Raw genomic sequence first — 17,346 nt, forward strand, 5'->3', positions numbered from 1 at the left:
TTGGCAACCTTGCCTTAATTTTTCATGAGCATTTGTTTGATGATGCTCATATTTACTGTGCTTTGAGGTCAATTTATCTCAAGAGGTGATCTGCCACTTCTCTGGTGGCACTGCACTATTGACATCAAAGATTTTATGGAACATCAGTCACCCCTTGCCTTAATTTTTCATGAGTGTTTGTTTGATGATGCTCATATTTACTGTGCATTGAGGTCAGTTTATCTCAGAGGCAATCTGCTATTTCTCTGGTGTACCCACTGCATTACTGACGTCAAACATTTTATGGAACATCATTGATGAGAGCATCAATGATCAGATGTAGAATCTGGCACCAATATGCTGCTTTTTGATTTAGCTCTTACTCAATTGATGTCAAAAACTTACTGTACTCATGTTTTATGACTGCCTATTGTTTGCAATCATACACTTGATAGTCAACAACATTTTAAAGTCGTATATAATGACTCTCTAAGTTTTCTGTATAAATTAACTTATTCTGCTGGAGCTACTGAGTTGTATGCAAATTTTGTTTGCCAATGTTTAGTCAGATCTTCCTAGCTTCTAATTTTATACAGTTTATTATACACTTCCTTTTATAGAGTTCATTACCACAAGTTTTTTCATAATGAACAAGCTATGGTATTATATGCATTTATTTTATATTTTGCAATTATTTTACAGGACAGTAATAATCCCTGATGTTACTGTCCTGAATGTTCACAGACTAGGAAACGTAACAACCGCACCAGGTTCCAGTACTCAACGTCCTATCCCGATTATCTTCTCAGTGGCAAATTTCAAACTGAAGAAATTAATCCTTCAGAAATCTTTTGAAAGAAAGGGTGCCATTCAATTTAGAAATGACGTGTCAAAGCATGATCGTGAAAAAAGACAAAGATTATATGAGGAATTGCATAAGAAAAGATTGAATGGGGAAGTGGACATAGTAATCAGAGGAAATAAGATTGTGTCAAAAAACTGCCAGACTCTTGCGACGTGTCAGTCACCGTCGCAGGAGAATGTCATGGAATTATAGATATATCTGGTACCCCCTTAAGACTTGTAAATAGTTCCATAAGTAGTGTTTCCATTTGTGATAGTACTAGTGAAGTTGGCTCTCCCAAATATTCAGAAACTGAATGGTATGTTAGTGCTAGATTGGATACCAGAAACTATGAACTCATATCGGATACCATTTCTTTTAAATCATGTGATTCTGGATCAAGCAAAGCTAATGACGACAATACTGTTATTGAAGGACTAATGGTACTATATAGCAATGTAGACTGTATTACCACAAAGATGAATGAAATTAAGTCTGTGATGTCAACGAGGTATGAAGTAAGTGTTTTTGCCTTCACTGAGGTGAAACTTAAACGTACTGCATTTGCTCTTACTGATACACAAAATTCAAGTGCCTGGATTTGAGCTACTCACCAATCTGTCAAAGCCAAATGGTAGAGGGATAGCAGTGTACGTCAGATCTCCGCTCCAGGTAAGGGCTCTTACATTAAATTCAGATTACGAACCTTGGGTTGAACAAATATGGATAACGATTCTGCAGCAAAGTCTCACTCTAGTCATAGGCTGTTTTTATAGAAGTCCCAGTTCCCCCTGTCAGACAAGTTCCCTTCTAGCAATTGCATATTCTATTAATAATGTTATGAAGCATTGTTATAAGAATGTTCTTATTGTGGGAGATTTTAATTTACCGGAATTACACTGGATTGAGGGGTTTGCTGTTGCAGAAGGGGTTGAACACTCAAATTGCCCACTTTTGGACTGCCTTCATGAACATTCGCTATACCAAGCAATTGATTTTCCGACCAGGTATAGAAGCGGGCAGAACCCAACCCTAATAGACCTTTTGTTTATTAATGACCATGAGACGCTCATTAGTGTCGACTCGGAACCACCATTTGGAGCGAGTGACCATGTTGCAATTATTTGTAGGCTTAGGTTGTACCCACAGAAGAATAATTGGATTAAGCATATGTAAACAAATTACAACCAGGTCAGACATGAGTTAGCAAACCAGGATTGGTCATTCATTGATGATAAGAATATGGAGGAGGCTTGGCTTGAAAAGAAAAGGGTTTTAATTAAAGCAACAGAAAAACATACAGTAATTTCCTGGAAAAGAAGACCCAAAACCCTACCATTTATCACTCGTGATGTCAAGCAAGCTGTACGGAAAAAGAAGAAGTATTGGAGCAAATATAAAAGTAGCCCCTCCCATGAAAACTATGAGAAATTTAAACAAACCCAGAATAAAGTTAGGTATCTCACAAGAAAGCTTACAACAGAATATGAAGAGGGATTGGCATTGGATTCAAAATCTAATCCTAAGAGATTTTGGAAGTATGCTTCGGCTCGGAATCCGGGGAGACACTCAGTTACAGAATTACTTGTGAATGGCAATATAGTTAGTACCCCAAATAATATAGCAGCTGAATTGAGTAGACAATTTAAGTCAGTGTTCACGCCTCCTGACGATGCCCCCTTACCAGAAGCACCAGAATATTCTATTGGGGAACCTATGCAAAAGATAACTGTGGTTGCCTCTGATGTGGAGAGGTGGCTGAAGCTGCTTAATCCTAACAAATCAATTGGCCCTGATGAAGTTCACCCAAGAGTATTGAAAGAAGCTCATGCGGAAATAGCCCTTCCCCTTACGAACATGCTTCAGAAGTCTCTTGATACTAAGCAGATTCCTCAAGACTGGCGGGATGCAAACATTACACCTGTACATAAAGGAGGTGGCCGCAACAACGTTTCCAATTATCGACCCATTAGTCTTACATCTGTAGCTGGTAAAATCTTAGAAGGAATCGTGAATACTCACATTGTCGAACACCTGACCACCAATGAGCTGCTCAATGATAGTCAGCATGGCTTTAGACATGGATGCTCGGTTGAAACTAATTTGATTGATGCATATGATTATGTTACTGAGCATCTAGATCAAGCAATCCCTGTCGACTTAGTTCTATTGGATTTTGCGAAAGCCTTTGATAAAGTATGTCACCATCGACTAAGGACCAAGTTATTTGCAATTGGAATACATAATGAAATCGAAGAGTGGGTGTTCCAGTTTCTTTCCGGGAGAAAGCAAAGGGTGAAAATATTTGGAAAAAATAGACAGGTATTCTTTTCAGAAGAGGTGGAAGTATTAAGTGGAGTGCCCCAGGGAACCATCTTGGGACCAACTTTATTCAACATTTATATTAATGATACACCAACCACAGTCAAAAATAAAATAAGTCTTTATGCTGATGACTCCAAACTCATTGGAACTGTCAATACACCCGATAAGAGAGCCTCTATGCAGAATGACCTGTGGGCACTTTCCCATTGGGCAACTTTGTGGAGGCTTGAATTCAATGTAAACAAATGTCGAACAATCCACTTTGGAAAGAAAAATGAGAAATGCCCTTATCATATGTTAGGGATGGATGGATCAAGACAGACTATTATGTCATCTGAAGTGGAGAGAGACTTGGGGGTCATAGTTGATAAAGAATTAAAATTCACTATACACACACAGACAGCTGTAGCCAAAGCACTCCAAACCCTAGGCATTATAAAAAGAACAATCACTAGCAGGTCACCTATGGTGATGATTAAATTATATGAGGCATTGGTCAGGCATAATTTGGAGTTTGGCATGTGTGTTGCTAGCCCCCTCAACAAAGGTGACCGGCAGAATTTAGAAACAGTTCAGAGATGGGCTACAAAAGCCATTGAGGGATGCAAATATTTAAACTACTCATCCCGTCTGAAGAGGCTGAAACTCCCCACTCTTGTCTACAGACATAAAATGGGTGATATTATCATGACGCATAAGCTCCTGAATTACAACTCTCCATTAAATAAGCTATTTCAACTTGACCAGTCTGCCATAACTAGGGGACATAGTCGGAAACTGTATCAGAAGAGAGCTGCCACTAGACTACGCAATAACTTCTTCACTTATAGAATAGTGTGTTTGTGGAATTCTCTCACCGAAAAAGCGGTCACTACCCCCAGCACTGCTGCCTTTAAAAGAGCCGTTGATGGAGAATGGTCATCAAAGCCGTGGCGAACTGAGTGGGATGCCGTTGAGACGTCCAACCATCGTCATCACTAACCAGCGATTCTACAGGATTTAATCCTTATTTCGCTGGACAATGCGATTTAAGGTAATTTAAGGTAATAATGTTACTACCTATTTGGCAAAAATTATTAGAATTCCTAAAAGTAACTGTACCAATTGTTTACTATATTTTTTCTCTTTATGAATACTGTTTATTTTTTCCCTGTTTTGATTTATATGGCCTTCTGATATATATAAAAAACAAAAAAACATTGTACCCACATTGCTCTTCACATAGGCAGCACTATTACACTTCCTATGATAAAATACTAAACTGTATTAGTTAAGGGAGACATGATAATAAATCTAGAGAATTGAATCTTTTAGTTGCTGGCTTGCAGTACTACATGGAACTCAGAGCAGCTTACCGATTTCATGCTATGAAACAAGCCAGACTTTATTGCCTTAGTAAGGTATTGGTGACAGGCACACATAGAGAAGGGGAACTGATTAAAAAAGAATGTGAAAATTGGGGGGAGGGGGTATATGGATAATATAGGACAAATCATGTAGACCTTTATTTTTAATTTCATAGACCTTTATTTAGAGGAGGCCAAGAGTGCCAGCCCTTCCTAAATATACATGTTTAATGACCTGTGACTCTTTGGAACTCACTCTCTACAAAAACGATTGTGAATAAAAATATTGGACCTTTCCAAGTCTCTTGATATTGAACAAAGAAATTCACATGCGTTCAAATTTATAATTTTATCTTCATTTATACTTAGTTTTAAACTAATTCATAATTAGTCTTCCAGTTTTTTCCTTGAGTGCTTTTTAGTTTGACTATGTTAGCCCAATCCTTTGGAATTATTTGTAATTTAGATGGCTTTGCCAGTTGCTTGCCTACAACTGGAGTTAACTACAGTTAGCACAGAGTTAGCACAGTTAGCACAGTTAGCACTGGAGTAAACTACAGTTAGCATAGAAGAGTTTACAGGTGAGTGGGGAATCGTAGATGTCTTTAACTTAGTTTGTTATTATTGTTGGCTAACTTGGTTATTATTTTACTTTAGTTTGTCTGGCTAAGAACAGCATAAATGTTTGTTAGCAACATAAACAAGCATATCTGGACACAACAGGGATCCCTTGTTGCATTTATATAGCTAAATACCCCCTCCCCCAAAACAAAATATACTTCTTTTTAGTTTTGAACATCCACAGGATATAAGGTTTGATTCATCCCTATATGAAAGACCCAAGTGCACATATGTTTACAAATTTGGCCCTGACAAAAATTACAGTCTGAAAATATCCTTTGTTTCATATTTTAACTCCCCCTCCTTATGAAATATTGACCTTTGACCTCCTTCCCTCTGTCAAAGATAAAATTATTACTTGATTATAAGGTAATTTAACGATTTGTAACCTATTAAGGAACAACATCTCTTCTATAACCAATTAAAGAACAACATGCCTCACCTGCATGACCTGTTGATCAAATGACCATTCATTTCCATTTTGCATAAAGGCTTGCATAGCATCTGATCCATCATCTTGACTAACAACTGTCAATATTTGTCCATCTGCAGTCACAATTTGATTCTCATAATACTGCACACCTTCCACTGAGTGATAAACATTTTCCACCTTAGGATTCGTTGCGTAATCAATATTTCCTTGCTGAATTCCATGCTCACTTGTTGCAATCACGTAATTTGGCTGTTCTACAATTGCTTCACTATTCCCTGCTGCACCACAAACAAAAGCAGCCTGACTCACAATTGTTGGCTCACTGACAGGCTCTTGATCAACAGCTTCTAAGTTCACAGGAGCCTCAGAGGCAGCTATGACCTCATCATGATAGTTTTGCGGAGTCTGTTTATCATTTTCAACAGCAACCTCAGTTTGAAGAGGTTCATATTTAATAGCTCTATTTGGCTCAGCTTCCAAGCAACTCTGTACAACAGTTTTGTTATGTGGGTTATATTCTGTTGGTACATCATGAACATCAGCAACATCACTTGCTTGAGGGATTTGTCTTTCACTGAAATCTGTACTTTCAACTGAACTAGACACTAAATCATCCATCTCTGCACCACTTCCTTTATTACTTACAAGATTATCAGTTCCTTCAAACTCTATTCCATTTGAAGATCCAACATTGTTAGATGTCTGCTCAAAAGTAAAACCATGAGCTGGGCTTGTGAAACTTACCTCATCATAATTCACATTTTCCCTTGCATCAGTGGGTCCATCACTACACTCAACATTACGTAAATCAGTAGAGGTTGTCAACGAATCCAACTCAAAGTCGTTAGTCTTTTCAACTTTGGGTTGAACCTTCACATTAGACACAGTTGGAACTTCAGCATCTAAGTTTGAACTCTTGGTATAAATTGGTTCTCCAGATGTAGGACTCTCCACAACTGTATCCATGTCACTATCATCAGGTAATCAACACTCTTCCGTTCAAATTAAACTAGAAAATATCGATTATTACAAGACTAATTTGGGCCTTTGATACAAGATTTGCTTAAGACTGTAATATAATGTAAGGACAGTCATATATGCACACAGCCAAACTTTGATGAAGAGGGGCGGGGGGTCAAGAGGGCTTCCCTGGAATAAAGGCCTGATCCTTGGAAAGCTGTGGTTCAAGGGCCCTAACATGCATCTCAATGATTTTAACCTTTGTTGTCATTCCCAGGGGAATGAAATTTTTCACTATCCTTCAATATCAACACTTATAACTTATAAAATAATTACCTTAATTTGCACTTTGGAGCAAATATTTAACAACATCTCCATACATGTAATGATAATGAAAAAGACTGGAGAAAATATCGTCTCTAAAATTGGTGAGTGGAGACACGCATCCGAGAATTATTGTAAAATAAAAAAATGTGCATTTGAGCAAAAAATAAAATTCAATTTGCAAAACACTGAAGACGATTTTGTAGGCTAAATTTTAGATTCCTTTGACACAGATATTATAGGAAAACAATCGCGAACCAAAATTTTACAAAATTTAGCTGAAAAAAAAAGAAAGAGAAACCCACAAATAAAGACTAACTTCTAATTAGATATAGGAAAACTTTTTACAAATATTCAAACACAGAGGACCCATTTATTGTTTAAGAGTAAGTACATGTTAATTAGACAACCATATTACAGAAGATTAGTTTAAACATTTTGCCTTGGTTTGTTGACATAGAAGAAAAAGCATGTAGACATCTAAAACCAATACTGATTACTACAATTTAATGCATCTTTACCCTGCAAATGCCAAATACAAACAGATATATTGGCAACAATGAGTGCCAATTAAATCCAATGTCAAAATTATTGTTAGTTTGATATTGACAATAAAATTACTAATGCTAAAAAGAAATAGATTGGCATTAAAACTCAAAGTTTTTTTTTCAAAAAAGGGACAACTTTTCCACACTAAATTTAATGTCATCTAACCTCCAATGGGACATCCAAGTTAAGAATATTACAAAACAGGCTAACCTAACCTTTGCCTGACCTAACATTCCTTCAAAGTTCAGATGGCCAATAAATCGTAATTTCAAAACTTACAGTTACAAAATTTCACTTTGATTGGAAGGTGTATGGTCTTTTAAAGAAGGCACATTTTTTGTCAAAGATGACAAATGCTGGCCCTTTGTATCAGCTTTGGCCGAAATACCAAAGGACAGGCTTAAATAAATTGCGTTTTGCGATTTATTGCAAAACGCCAAGGTAGGTATAACAAAATTTAATTCGCTTCAATTATTTTGCTTCCCAAATTAGAAAAGTCTAAAAATTTTAAATGTTTAAATTTTTGAGAAAACTCAAAATTTTAAATCTCTGTAAATTTTTCATGCCATAATCCATAAAATTTCGATGTTACAGTTGGCAAAAACGTTCCAATATAAAATATAGATAGTTCTTCTTTACTCAACCAAGAAAATTCTTGTACAGTTGTAACAAAAAAAAGAAGAAAAAAAAAACAAACAAAAAGGCAAGATCCTAAGACAGCTGTATTCCTGATAGTGACCTTGATTTTGAATTAAAACCAGGTTGCAGTCAATCCATAGCTAATTGGCGACAAAGCCAAGACAAATAGTCTGAATGGAGAGGCACAGCTGGGATAATACAATTCTTACTTGTTGATATATAGTCTATCATCCATTCATCCAAGTTGGGGCAGAACCAAGGTAGATAGTCATAGAACTTTAGGAATTATTCTGCTGGAGCTACTGAGTATGGACTTGTATTCAAAAGGGGGGAGGGGGACTGAACTTGCTTGGAGTCACAGGCAAACAAGTGACCTAAGCCTAATAGGCTTGCCTGCCTACAGTCTCAGGCAGACTACCATGTCCCAATGATAATTTAACCCAATATGACAGGAACCTGATGAGACAGCTGATCTTGATGCAATAATTGAAGATAAAGCCTCGATTAATATCTCTCACAGAAACAGCTACTTTCCCTTAATATAACTATTATGCACAAGTAAAAAAAAAAAAAGGGAGTCCCCCTTTATATTACGTATATCCATCACCTTGAGACACAAACTGTAAATCACTCAGAATGCAAGCCTTGACTAACTACTGTATCAGCTGCCCTTGACACTAGAAAAGAGAGCTCTTCTATAGAGCGAAAAAAGAGCTAGGCAAGCTCTATTTAAAAATGCCACGTCCGAAGAGGCACCAATAGCCTGGCAGCTATTGGTGCCTTAGTTTTGTTTTCTGGGGAAGGGAGGGCAAGTGAATGGTAAAACCATTCACATATTTGGACATAATTGTCCCATGAGTGAAAAATGTTACATAGATAGGGATTTTCTATCTATTCTTCTTCTTGAAATCTTCTTGATAGGGATTTCTTCTACTTCTTCTTCTTGAAATCATATCATTACTGCCTAGTTTTGTAGCTGCCTAGTGTCCATACATTTTATATTTTCTCATAAGTGGTCACTAGTGATAATAGTTGTAATTTTTATTTGTAGCAAATGAATATAATCAAGTACCCAAAATCTCACACAGACATGAGTATGTTAGGGGACTTGTTAATCAATTTAGCGTACTTGACTTTTCTCAAGCCATTTCCGGTTCATCTAAAAGAGCTTTAAAATTATCTACAATCGGGTATATGGGCCCTAGAATGAATGTGTAACTTTACTAATAATATTTCAACATCAATCCAGCAGAACCATTGAGAAAAGTTTTCTGGGGATTGACAGCAGTTATTCCACGATAATTCGAGCAGTCACTTCTAGGGTCTTTCCTCTTCCGTAAAGGGATAATAACACCCTTCTGCCAATCTTCAGAGATTATTTCAGTTTGCCAGATTATAGAAAAAAGGGTGTGTAGGAAGAGGAGCATTGTAGGGTCTGTATATTTCAGCAGTTCAGATCTTAAGCCACAGATACCATCAGCTTTATTATTCTTGAATCTTTTAACTAGGGGAGATGGCCCTAAAGTGGATGTTCTATTTTACTATTTACAGTAGGGGACTATGTTTCATAAATGCACACGGAAAATACACATCCATGACTATTTTTCACAACACCATTTTTCCAAAAATAGGAAAATTTCCAATTTAGAAGAATTAGATCTAAACTCAGAATGTACTGTTTGCAAATACTGTATTATTAACGATACAGGGAGTCATGGATGTGTACTCTCAACAGACATAGCAAAGATCTTACTTCCCTGATGAGAATATTAAGTTTTTCACTAGCTCAGAAAGTATCTTGATCCATTCCAGAAACAAGAAACTTTTGGAATGGATGTATAGTCCATTCCAAGGTAACAAGGAAGTTGAGAAAGGATTATGGGATCTATTATTTTTGATCAAAAGCCTATTATTGAGATTTCAGGTACCTAGCCCCAGAACTAACCAAGTTTGCCCTTTCCACATTCCCAAACACTCACATAGTGTTCTCCCAAGTTTGGCCATGCTAGAATACTCAAGAGGGACAACTGTCTTTACTGTTGCTGTGAACTCACTGCAGAATCAAGTCACTTGAGGCCAACTTTGCTTTGCAAGTTCCTCCTCCACTCCAATCTAATCAAAGCTTCACTCCTAACCCCCTCCCCTGAAGTTCCAAGCACCATTAAAATCTCTCCTTATGACTTTTTTCTGTCCCACTTGGAGACAAACTGCCAATAAATAACAGTTCAAATAGAGATAAATCCGTTTATTAGACAGCGAAAAAACAACCAAAAAATACTGGATATTTTGATCACATACACAGTGACCATCATCAGGAGATGTATACCTGTTGATGGTGGTCATAGTATATGTGACCAAAATATCCAGTATTTTTGTATTGTTTTTTCACTGTCTAATAAAAGGATTTATAGCTATTTGAACTGTTATTGATCATCATGGAAAGGCAATGTGGTGTTTGAAAAAACCTAAGACAACCTAATTTTCATTTCATCCCCAAATAGATGGCAGAAAAGAACAATTTTTGGCAATCTGTCATCCTTCATCCATAAAACATGTCCCCAAACACATTTTTCACACAGCTTGTTTTTTGACATATAGAAGCACATAATCAAAACAGAGCACCTTCCAAAGTTTTGCAACTTTTTTTTCTCTTGCATTTGGTCTTAGCCATCCTCATGGGTTTTTTGGGACTACTTGTCCTCCCAGCTCTTGCATAAAAGCCTAATACAAAGCTTTTCTTTTGAAGCTTCAGATTTGATTTCAAATTGTTTCCTTGCAACAGACAGGATCCAGCCTCAGTCCTGTTTATTTCCAGGCATGGGTTTAAACAATGCACTGTCACGAGGTTATTTCTGTTCTACAATACTAAATTGACACATTGACTTCCTCAAAGGAATGAAAATCACAAAGGTGTTAAAGCAGTAGCCCCAATTTTAATACTAGATCCAAAAACTTAGCTGTTACAACGGTTAATCATGCCTTTTCTTTGCTAAAATTGATTTTTAAGTTGAAAATATAAGTTTCAACAATAGATTCAGTCTCCCATTGAAAGTCTGGATTTTTGAATTTAAGCACTTTTTCTTCTTTCAGCATGACAATTAGACTTCAGTAAGTTTAAAAGGAGCAGAGTAAACATACCTCAGGCCAATCACATAGACATACTACCCTTCTAAACTAGTTACAATAACAAAAAAATATCCTCTTAAATTATTAACCTAACTGCATTATATGCAGTTTGGCCAGGTTCAATCGGTCAAAAATAGGGACTTAGGGACCTCTCCAGGAGCCACTTTGGTTTCAAAAAGCCCAGGAAAGGAAAAACATATGGAATGCGAATTTTGTACCAGATTGGGAGGATGATTTTTACACATTCCCCCATTTTTTTTTGGCATTCAGTAAAATTTTTGCCAAACGTGCAAAGTTTCAGTAGAAAGTTTGCAAAATAAGCAGACATTTTGCAAAATTCATGATTTCTGCTGAAAATTTGGCAGGAATCAGGTAGCAATTTGGTAAGATCTATGAAGTTACTCCCCTCCCCCCAACAAAAAGAGGCTTGGAACACCCCTTCTGGCAACATACTATACACTCTGATCAGAAACCTCCTTCAGGGTTTCATCAAGTATAGAAAAGGTAAAACAGCTACAATATTTGTTTACCTGAGAATATTTTTCAAAACATATTTTGCTGCCAGACACTATTGAATCTAGACCTTTAGCTGGACCTTAAGACCTTAAGCATTCTGAATGCATTGTCTGATTCTAATTAGAAAGTAAAAGTCCAGTGAGAAGTTCTAATAATGGCAATATTTGCAAGGAGTGTGTTTGCAAATTGCAATTTTTTAGATTGTTGATGCTTTATTTTCTTTATAAATGGGTAAAATGACCTGTAAAAAACCAATAGACCTATATGTGATTTTAAAAAAATTCTTACAGCCTATGTTGGATACAGAGTATTACTTAAACATTATATATGTTTGCAGATAACAATGGAAGTAAACATGACAGTGTCATTAATAGAAACACTCTGCTTATTATAAACTAAGGATTAGTTTATAACTAAGTAGTTACTTATAACTAAGTAAACTAAGTAGTTTAAGCATGTTTTTATATATTTTTGTACAAAATTTATATCCTTGAATATAGGTTGAGCATCTGTGGATGCTCAAATGGGCTAGGTTAATGGGCTAATGGGCTAGGTTAAACCTACCTTACTAAGATTCGCCCTAAATTTTAAGGACTGTGCTTTGTTTTAAGGACTGAACAGCAATTCTGTAAATGTAACTTCAAAATTTGACTTTTGGAGCCTAGCTCCAAATATAATTATTTTAATTTATTATATTTAATATATTTTAATTCATTAAGTTTATTAAATTTGGCTCCAATTTTTTTTCTAGTTTCTATCATTTTATTTTTCTAATTTTTTCAAAATTAAATTTTGGCTCCAAATAATAGTTTAATGATTTCTCCAAATTTTAATAAATCTAGTTTATCAAATTTGACTTTTGGAGCCTAGCTCTAGTTTATTAAATTTGGCTACAAATTAACTTTGATTATTATTCAGCATTAACTAACAAGTTAAAAACAAAAAATGCAGCCATGTGAGAAAATTGGATGGAAGGATGTGAAAATTCTAAATGACTTACCAAAAAGAAGAATCTTGGAATAAATTAAAGAAGTCAAGAAAACAACATTTAATGAAGTTATGCTAACGAGAACGAACTTTGTTATTATTGCATCTAGCTTAGATAGGAGCATTTCTGAAAGATTATTTTGATTTTGGCCGTTTCCAAACTATGCTTCTGTTCAATGGAAACAACTTCCTAAACTTTATTAATCCTCATTTAAATGCAAACCTTTTTTATGCTCTGATGTCCTTGGTGCAATCTGAAAACAAAACCTTGTTAAAATTAGGAATTAAAAAATGAAACCTGCATTAAACTTGGGAATTTTGTTTAAAATAGTTTTTATATCAAATGATATCATATCATTTACCAGACACTAACTTATAAGTATTCTATATACCTATTTGGTCATTTGTTTTTACTTATAAGGGAACTACAATTATATGTTTATTTTCTGTAATTTTATATTTTAACAGCCTTCTTTTACAAAATGATGTCAGTGCCACCTATTATAAAGCAAACACAGAAATACAACTTTATGAATTCAGAATTCTGGTACACTGATGACATCTACTTTGGGCATTTAAAATGTGAAAGTTGTAAATTTTTAAATTCCTCAATGTGTGAATTGTATTTCTTGGACTTTAGCCAGCTTTAAGAGAACCATGTTTCATTTAAAGTTAAGAAAACATGTTTTTAATGTCTGCATAATGACAAAGACCAAACTACCTTTCCTTCATATAAAACAGAACAAGATAATGAGAAATTTTTTGAAAATAGTGAATAACATAGTTACAGTTTATGCAAACATTTTTGCTATATATTCAACCACTGGCAGATCCTGAGCCACCAAGTTTTTTTCTGGTGCCCCCCATTCTGTATTGTTTTTTTTTCATTTTTATTTTGAATGAACTTGTCAATTTGGTCAATTATTGGCACCCTTGTAAAATTTAACCCCCCCCTCCCAAGATTTGCTTTACATCTGAATATGTATGCAACAGACATCCTCAGCAAAATACAATATAAAACAAATAAAAAGAAAACAAAACTTACTAAAAGAATACCACCAATAAACAAAATTTTAAAAATAAATCATAAAATATTTTGTCTTAAAAGAGTCTAGGCTTCCTCACAGAAAGCCTTTTTTAAAGGATAAAAAAAAACAGTATACAATTAAACTAAATTATGTAAAAGTCAAACTCAAAATAGGGAGTGAGGAGAATTGTATATATCACTGAATAGCTAAATATCTAAGCTATCGATCAATACAGTTATTAATAAAATTATTTGATCAAATGCTTGACATTATTAGTTTATTGATATACCAACAAGGACCTCTTTTTGGAAATACCAATTATCCTATTCTAATGCAGGCTATATATATATCTTCCCAGTGCTTCACTTTTATTCATATAGAAACAGGCAGCTGATTGTCAATTATAAAAATGCAACTTTCATTACTTGGAATTAATTCTATAAATCATTAATGTTAAATAAATTTATTTCTTTTCAATTGCTTGTCAAAACAGGGACCACACTTTGAATTTATGAAAGGACAGGTTATTGGTGAAAATTTCATCAAGAAAACAGACTGGGAACTTGTTACTACCCTCATATTGCATCTTGCTGCAGTAAAATTAGGATAGTCCAAAAACCCATATTTTTCTGGAATGCCAAAGAAAAGTGCACTTTCCAAAAATGAGGTATTTTACCCTAGATGGGTAAGTTTTAAAAGAAGTAAAATTCTAGATAAGCTACTTTTTGCTATCTTTGAGAATGGTAAGGTTAGGATAATAAAAATGATGAATCAAGGGTCAAAAACATACTCTGGGAAGGTATTACCAAGTTAATATATTAACCTCTTCTGATTTCTACTTCTTAGAAATTTGTCTACTTGACAGGGCTATACCTATTGGAATTTAGATAAAACAACATTATATTTTAATTTTCAGTTTCTTTATCTCTGTTTTTAGCTCTGGAAAGACAATTCCTATTATTTGAGTAAAATTTTAAGCCATATCAATGTTTTTTTTTCTAAATATTGGAAATGTATCTGATTTAGATCTTCAAAACATCTTCAATTGGGATTCAGAAAAGTTGTGAAGCTGTAAGTGCTTTTCTTGTACTTCATTTAAGCAGATCTATTTTGCAGAATTTCACTTCTATAAAACAAAGATTTTTAAAGGTCATCTAGGGTCAGTGCCACCTAAAAGGAGAAGAATTAGAGGTAGGTACTTCAAAATACCTTCCCAGGACATACTTTAGTCTCTGGATCCATCCCTAAAAGTAACATCACAAAATGCCTATGGTGATGCTGTTGTCAAGGTTGTATCCAGGGGGGGGGGGGAGACCCCCATGAAATGTTTGTCCAACTTGTAAAATTGTAACAAAGTGTATATAAACAAGTTTTTTATGCCTATTTTAATTTTTTTGCTACATGAGAAACTTCATAACAATTATGCTGACAAAAAACATAAATCAAAATGCAGATTGACCACCCTGGCACAGTATGAAAATCAAACTAACATGAGTAAAGGAAGGAACAATGAGCTAAGAATAAAATGATGTTGTTATGAAAATCAGAAGTGAGGGTAGTAACAAGAGTAAGAAGTAACAAGAGCCCTGCCTTATTTGTGAAATTTTCACTCATCATTTGTCAGCATAAATTAAAAAATGTGGTCTCTGTTTTGACAAGCAATTGAAAAAAAAAAATATTAATATTTGTAACTTATAGAATAAATATCAAGCAATAGAAGTCACATTTTTAGAATCAGAAGAAAATCAGCTATCTTTTAATATATAAACAAAACTGAAACACTGATAGGATATGTACATCAAAATAGGATAGTTGGTATTTCCAAAAGAAGGTCTTTCTAGAAGCCAACAAAACTAATATTCAGAAATTTTTGATCTTAAATAATTTTAATAATAACTGTATTGATGTGTAGCTTAGGCTTTTAGCTATTCATTGACATATACAATTTTCCTCAACTGCTATTTGGTAACAAAATATGAAGGGATTTTTTTTACATAGTTTTACTCAATTTGATACTGGTCAGGTAATTGTTTAGTTTCATAACAAGCTGTCTAAACTGGAAAGTATGCTGAAAAGCAGCATAGTTTCCAGTTTAGAGCACTTAGAAATGCTAATTCTAGAAGTGGGTACATTTTTTAGCTTTCTAAAATCACCCTTAAACAAACTAAAAATGCATAAAGTGGGCAGGGTTTTCAAGCCAAGGGAAATGTTAGGGTTGTACAACATGAATGAAACTAAAAGATAATTAAAAAACTTACACATCCATTAATGCTAATATCCACTTTCACTTTACAGTTGAAACTAGCCAGTGACCCATTGAATCAGAGCAATTAGTTAAATATTACATTTATATTATGTTGATTTGAAGCAATGCCTTCTGACAGAATAGAGATTATACAGTTTTTGGGTTTGAGACTAAAGGTAAAATTCTATTTAATTGACTTTTTGCTATCTTGGAAAGGGTTTAGGTTAGGAAAATGAAACTTTCAGGTATGGGTTTACAGGCTAAAATATATCCCGGGAAGGTATTTTGAAGTACCCACCTCAACTCTTCTCCGTCTAGAGGGCCCTGAAATTTGCCTAAATGACAGGTCTATACCTGTTGAAATTTTGACAAAACATTTTACCTTAATTTTCAGTTACTTGTTGCTTTTTCTCTGCCTTTAATTCTGAAAATGCTATTCCTGTTATTTGGGTAGAATTTTGGGCCATATCAATGTTTTTTTTTTCAGAAACTAAGAAATGTATTTGCATATCTTTAAAACCTTATAAAATGGAATTGAGCAAAGCTATGAAGCTGAAAAAAATTTTGTTGTACTTCATTCAAGCAGAAGATCTATTTTGCAAGGTTTCACTTTTATAACACACATATTTTTAAAGGTCATCAAAGGTCATTGCCCTCTAGAGGGAGAAGGAGTGTAGGTAGTTGGTTCAAAATACCTACCTGGGACATACTTTGGTCTGTAGATTCATCCCTGAAAGTTTCATTTTCCTAGCCTAAACCCTTTCTGAGATAGCAAGAAATCAATTAACTAGAATTTTACCAAGACTAAATTTGTTTTAAAAGATTCTTTGGCTATGGGAAGGCCTTGGTGAAACAAATTTGGTTGAATAGTGATTCTTGTGAGAGAATATTACCTACAGAGCAAAGCAAATTAGTCCATGAGCCTTGGGCACATCAGGGCAAGGTCAGTATTCTATATTTATTGAATAATTACTTGGCCTGAAGCCTGAAATAGCAAACAAAACATAAGTCATAAATCAGAAAACAGTGTGGTCATAAATCATAAATTGGGTCATAGTCATAAATCAGAACAGTGTAGGGTGGCTATGGGAAGGCCTTGGTGAAACAAATTTGGTTGAATAGTGATTCTTGTGAGAGAATATTACCTACAGAGCAAAGCAAATTAGTCCATGAGCCCTGGGCACATCAGGGCAAGGTCAGTATTCTATATTTATTGAATAATTACTTGGCCTGAAGCCTGAAATAGCAAACAAAACATAAGTCATAAATCAGAACACAGTGTGGTCATAAATCATAAATTGGGTCATACTCATAAATCAGAACAGTGTAGGGCTGCAGGCAGCCCCACACTGCTGCCTGCAGGGCTCACAGATTGTCAGACTGCACGGTCACAGACTGCAGGGCTCATTCAGGTACTGTAAGGT

At 34.9% G+C, this 17,346-nt stretch overlaps 1 protein-coding gene across 2 annotated transcripts in view; it reads right to left on the reverse strand.

Annotated features, from left to right (window-relative positions):
- The window catches only part of LOC136036508 (uncharacterized), a 41,349-nt gene that overhangs the window by 22,932 nt on the left and 1,071 nt on the right, over nt 1-17,346 (reverse strand). For both annotated transcript variants that reach the window (XM_065718797.1, XM_065718796.1), the window contains exon 2: nt 5,558-6,557. In XM_065718797.1, the coding sequence (XP_065574869.1) occupies nt 5,558-6,514 (957 nt within the window). In that variant the 5' untranslated portion in view covers nt 6,515-6,557. The remainder of the gene's footprint in view (nt 1-5,557; nt 6,558-17,346) is intronic.

Source organism: Artemia franciscana, chromosome 15, assembly GCF_032884065.1.
Source record: "Artemia franciscana chromosome 15, ASM3288406v1, whole genome shotgun sequence".
NCBI lineage: Eukaryota > Metazoa > Arthropoda > Branchiopoda > Anostraca > Artemiidae > Artemia > Artemia franciscana.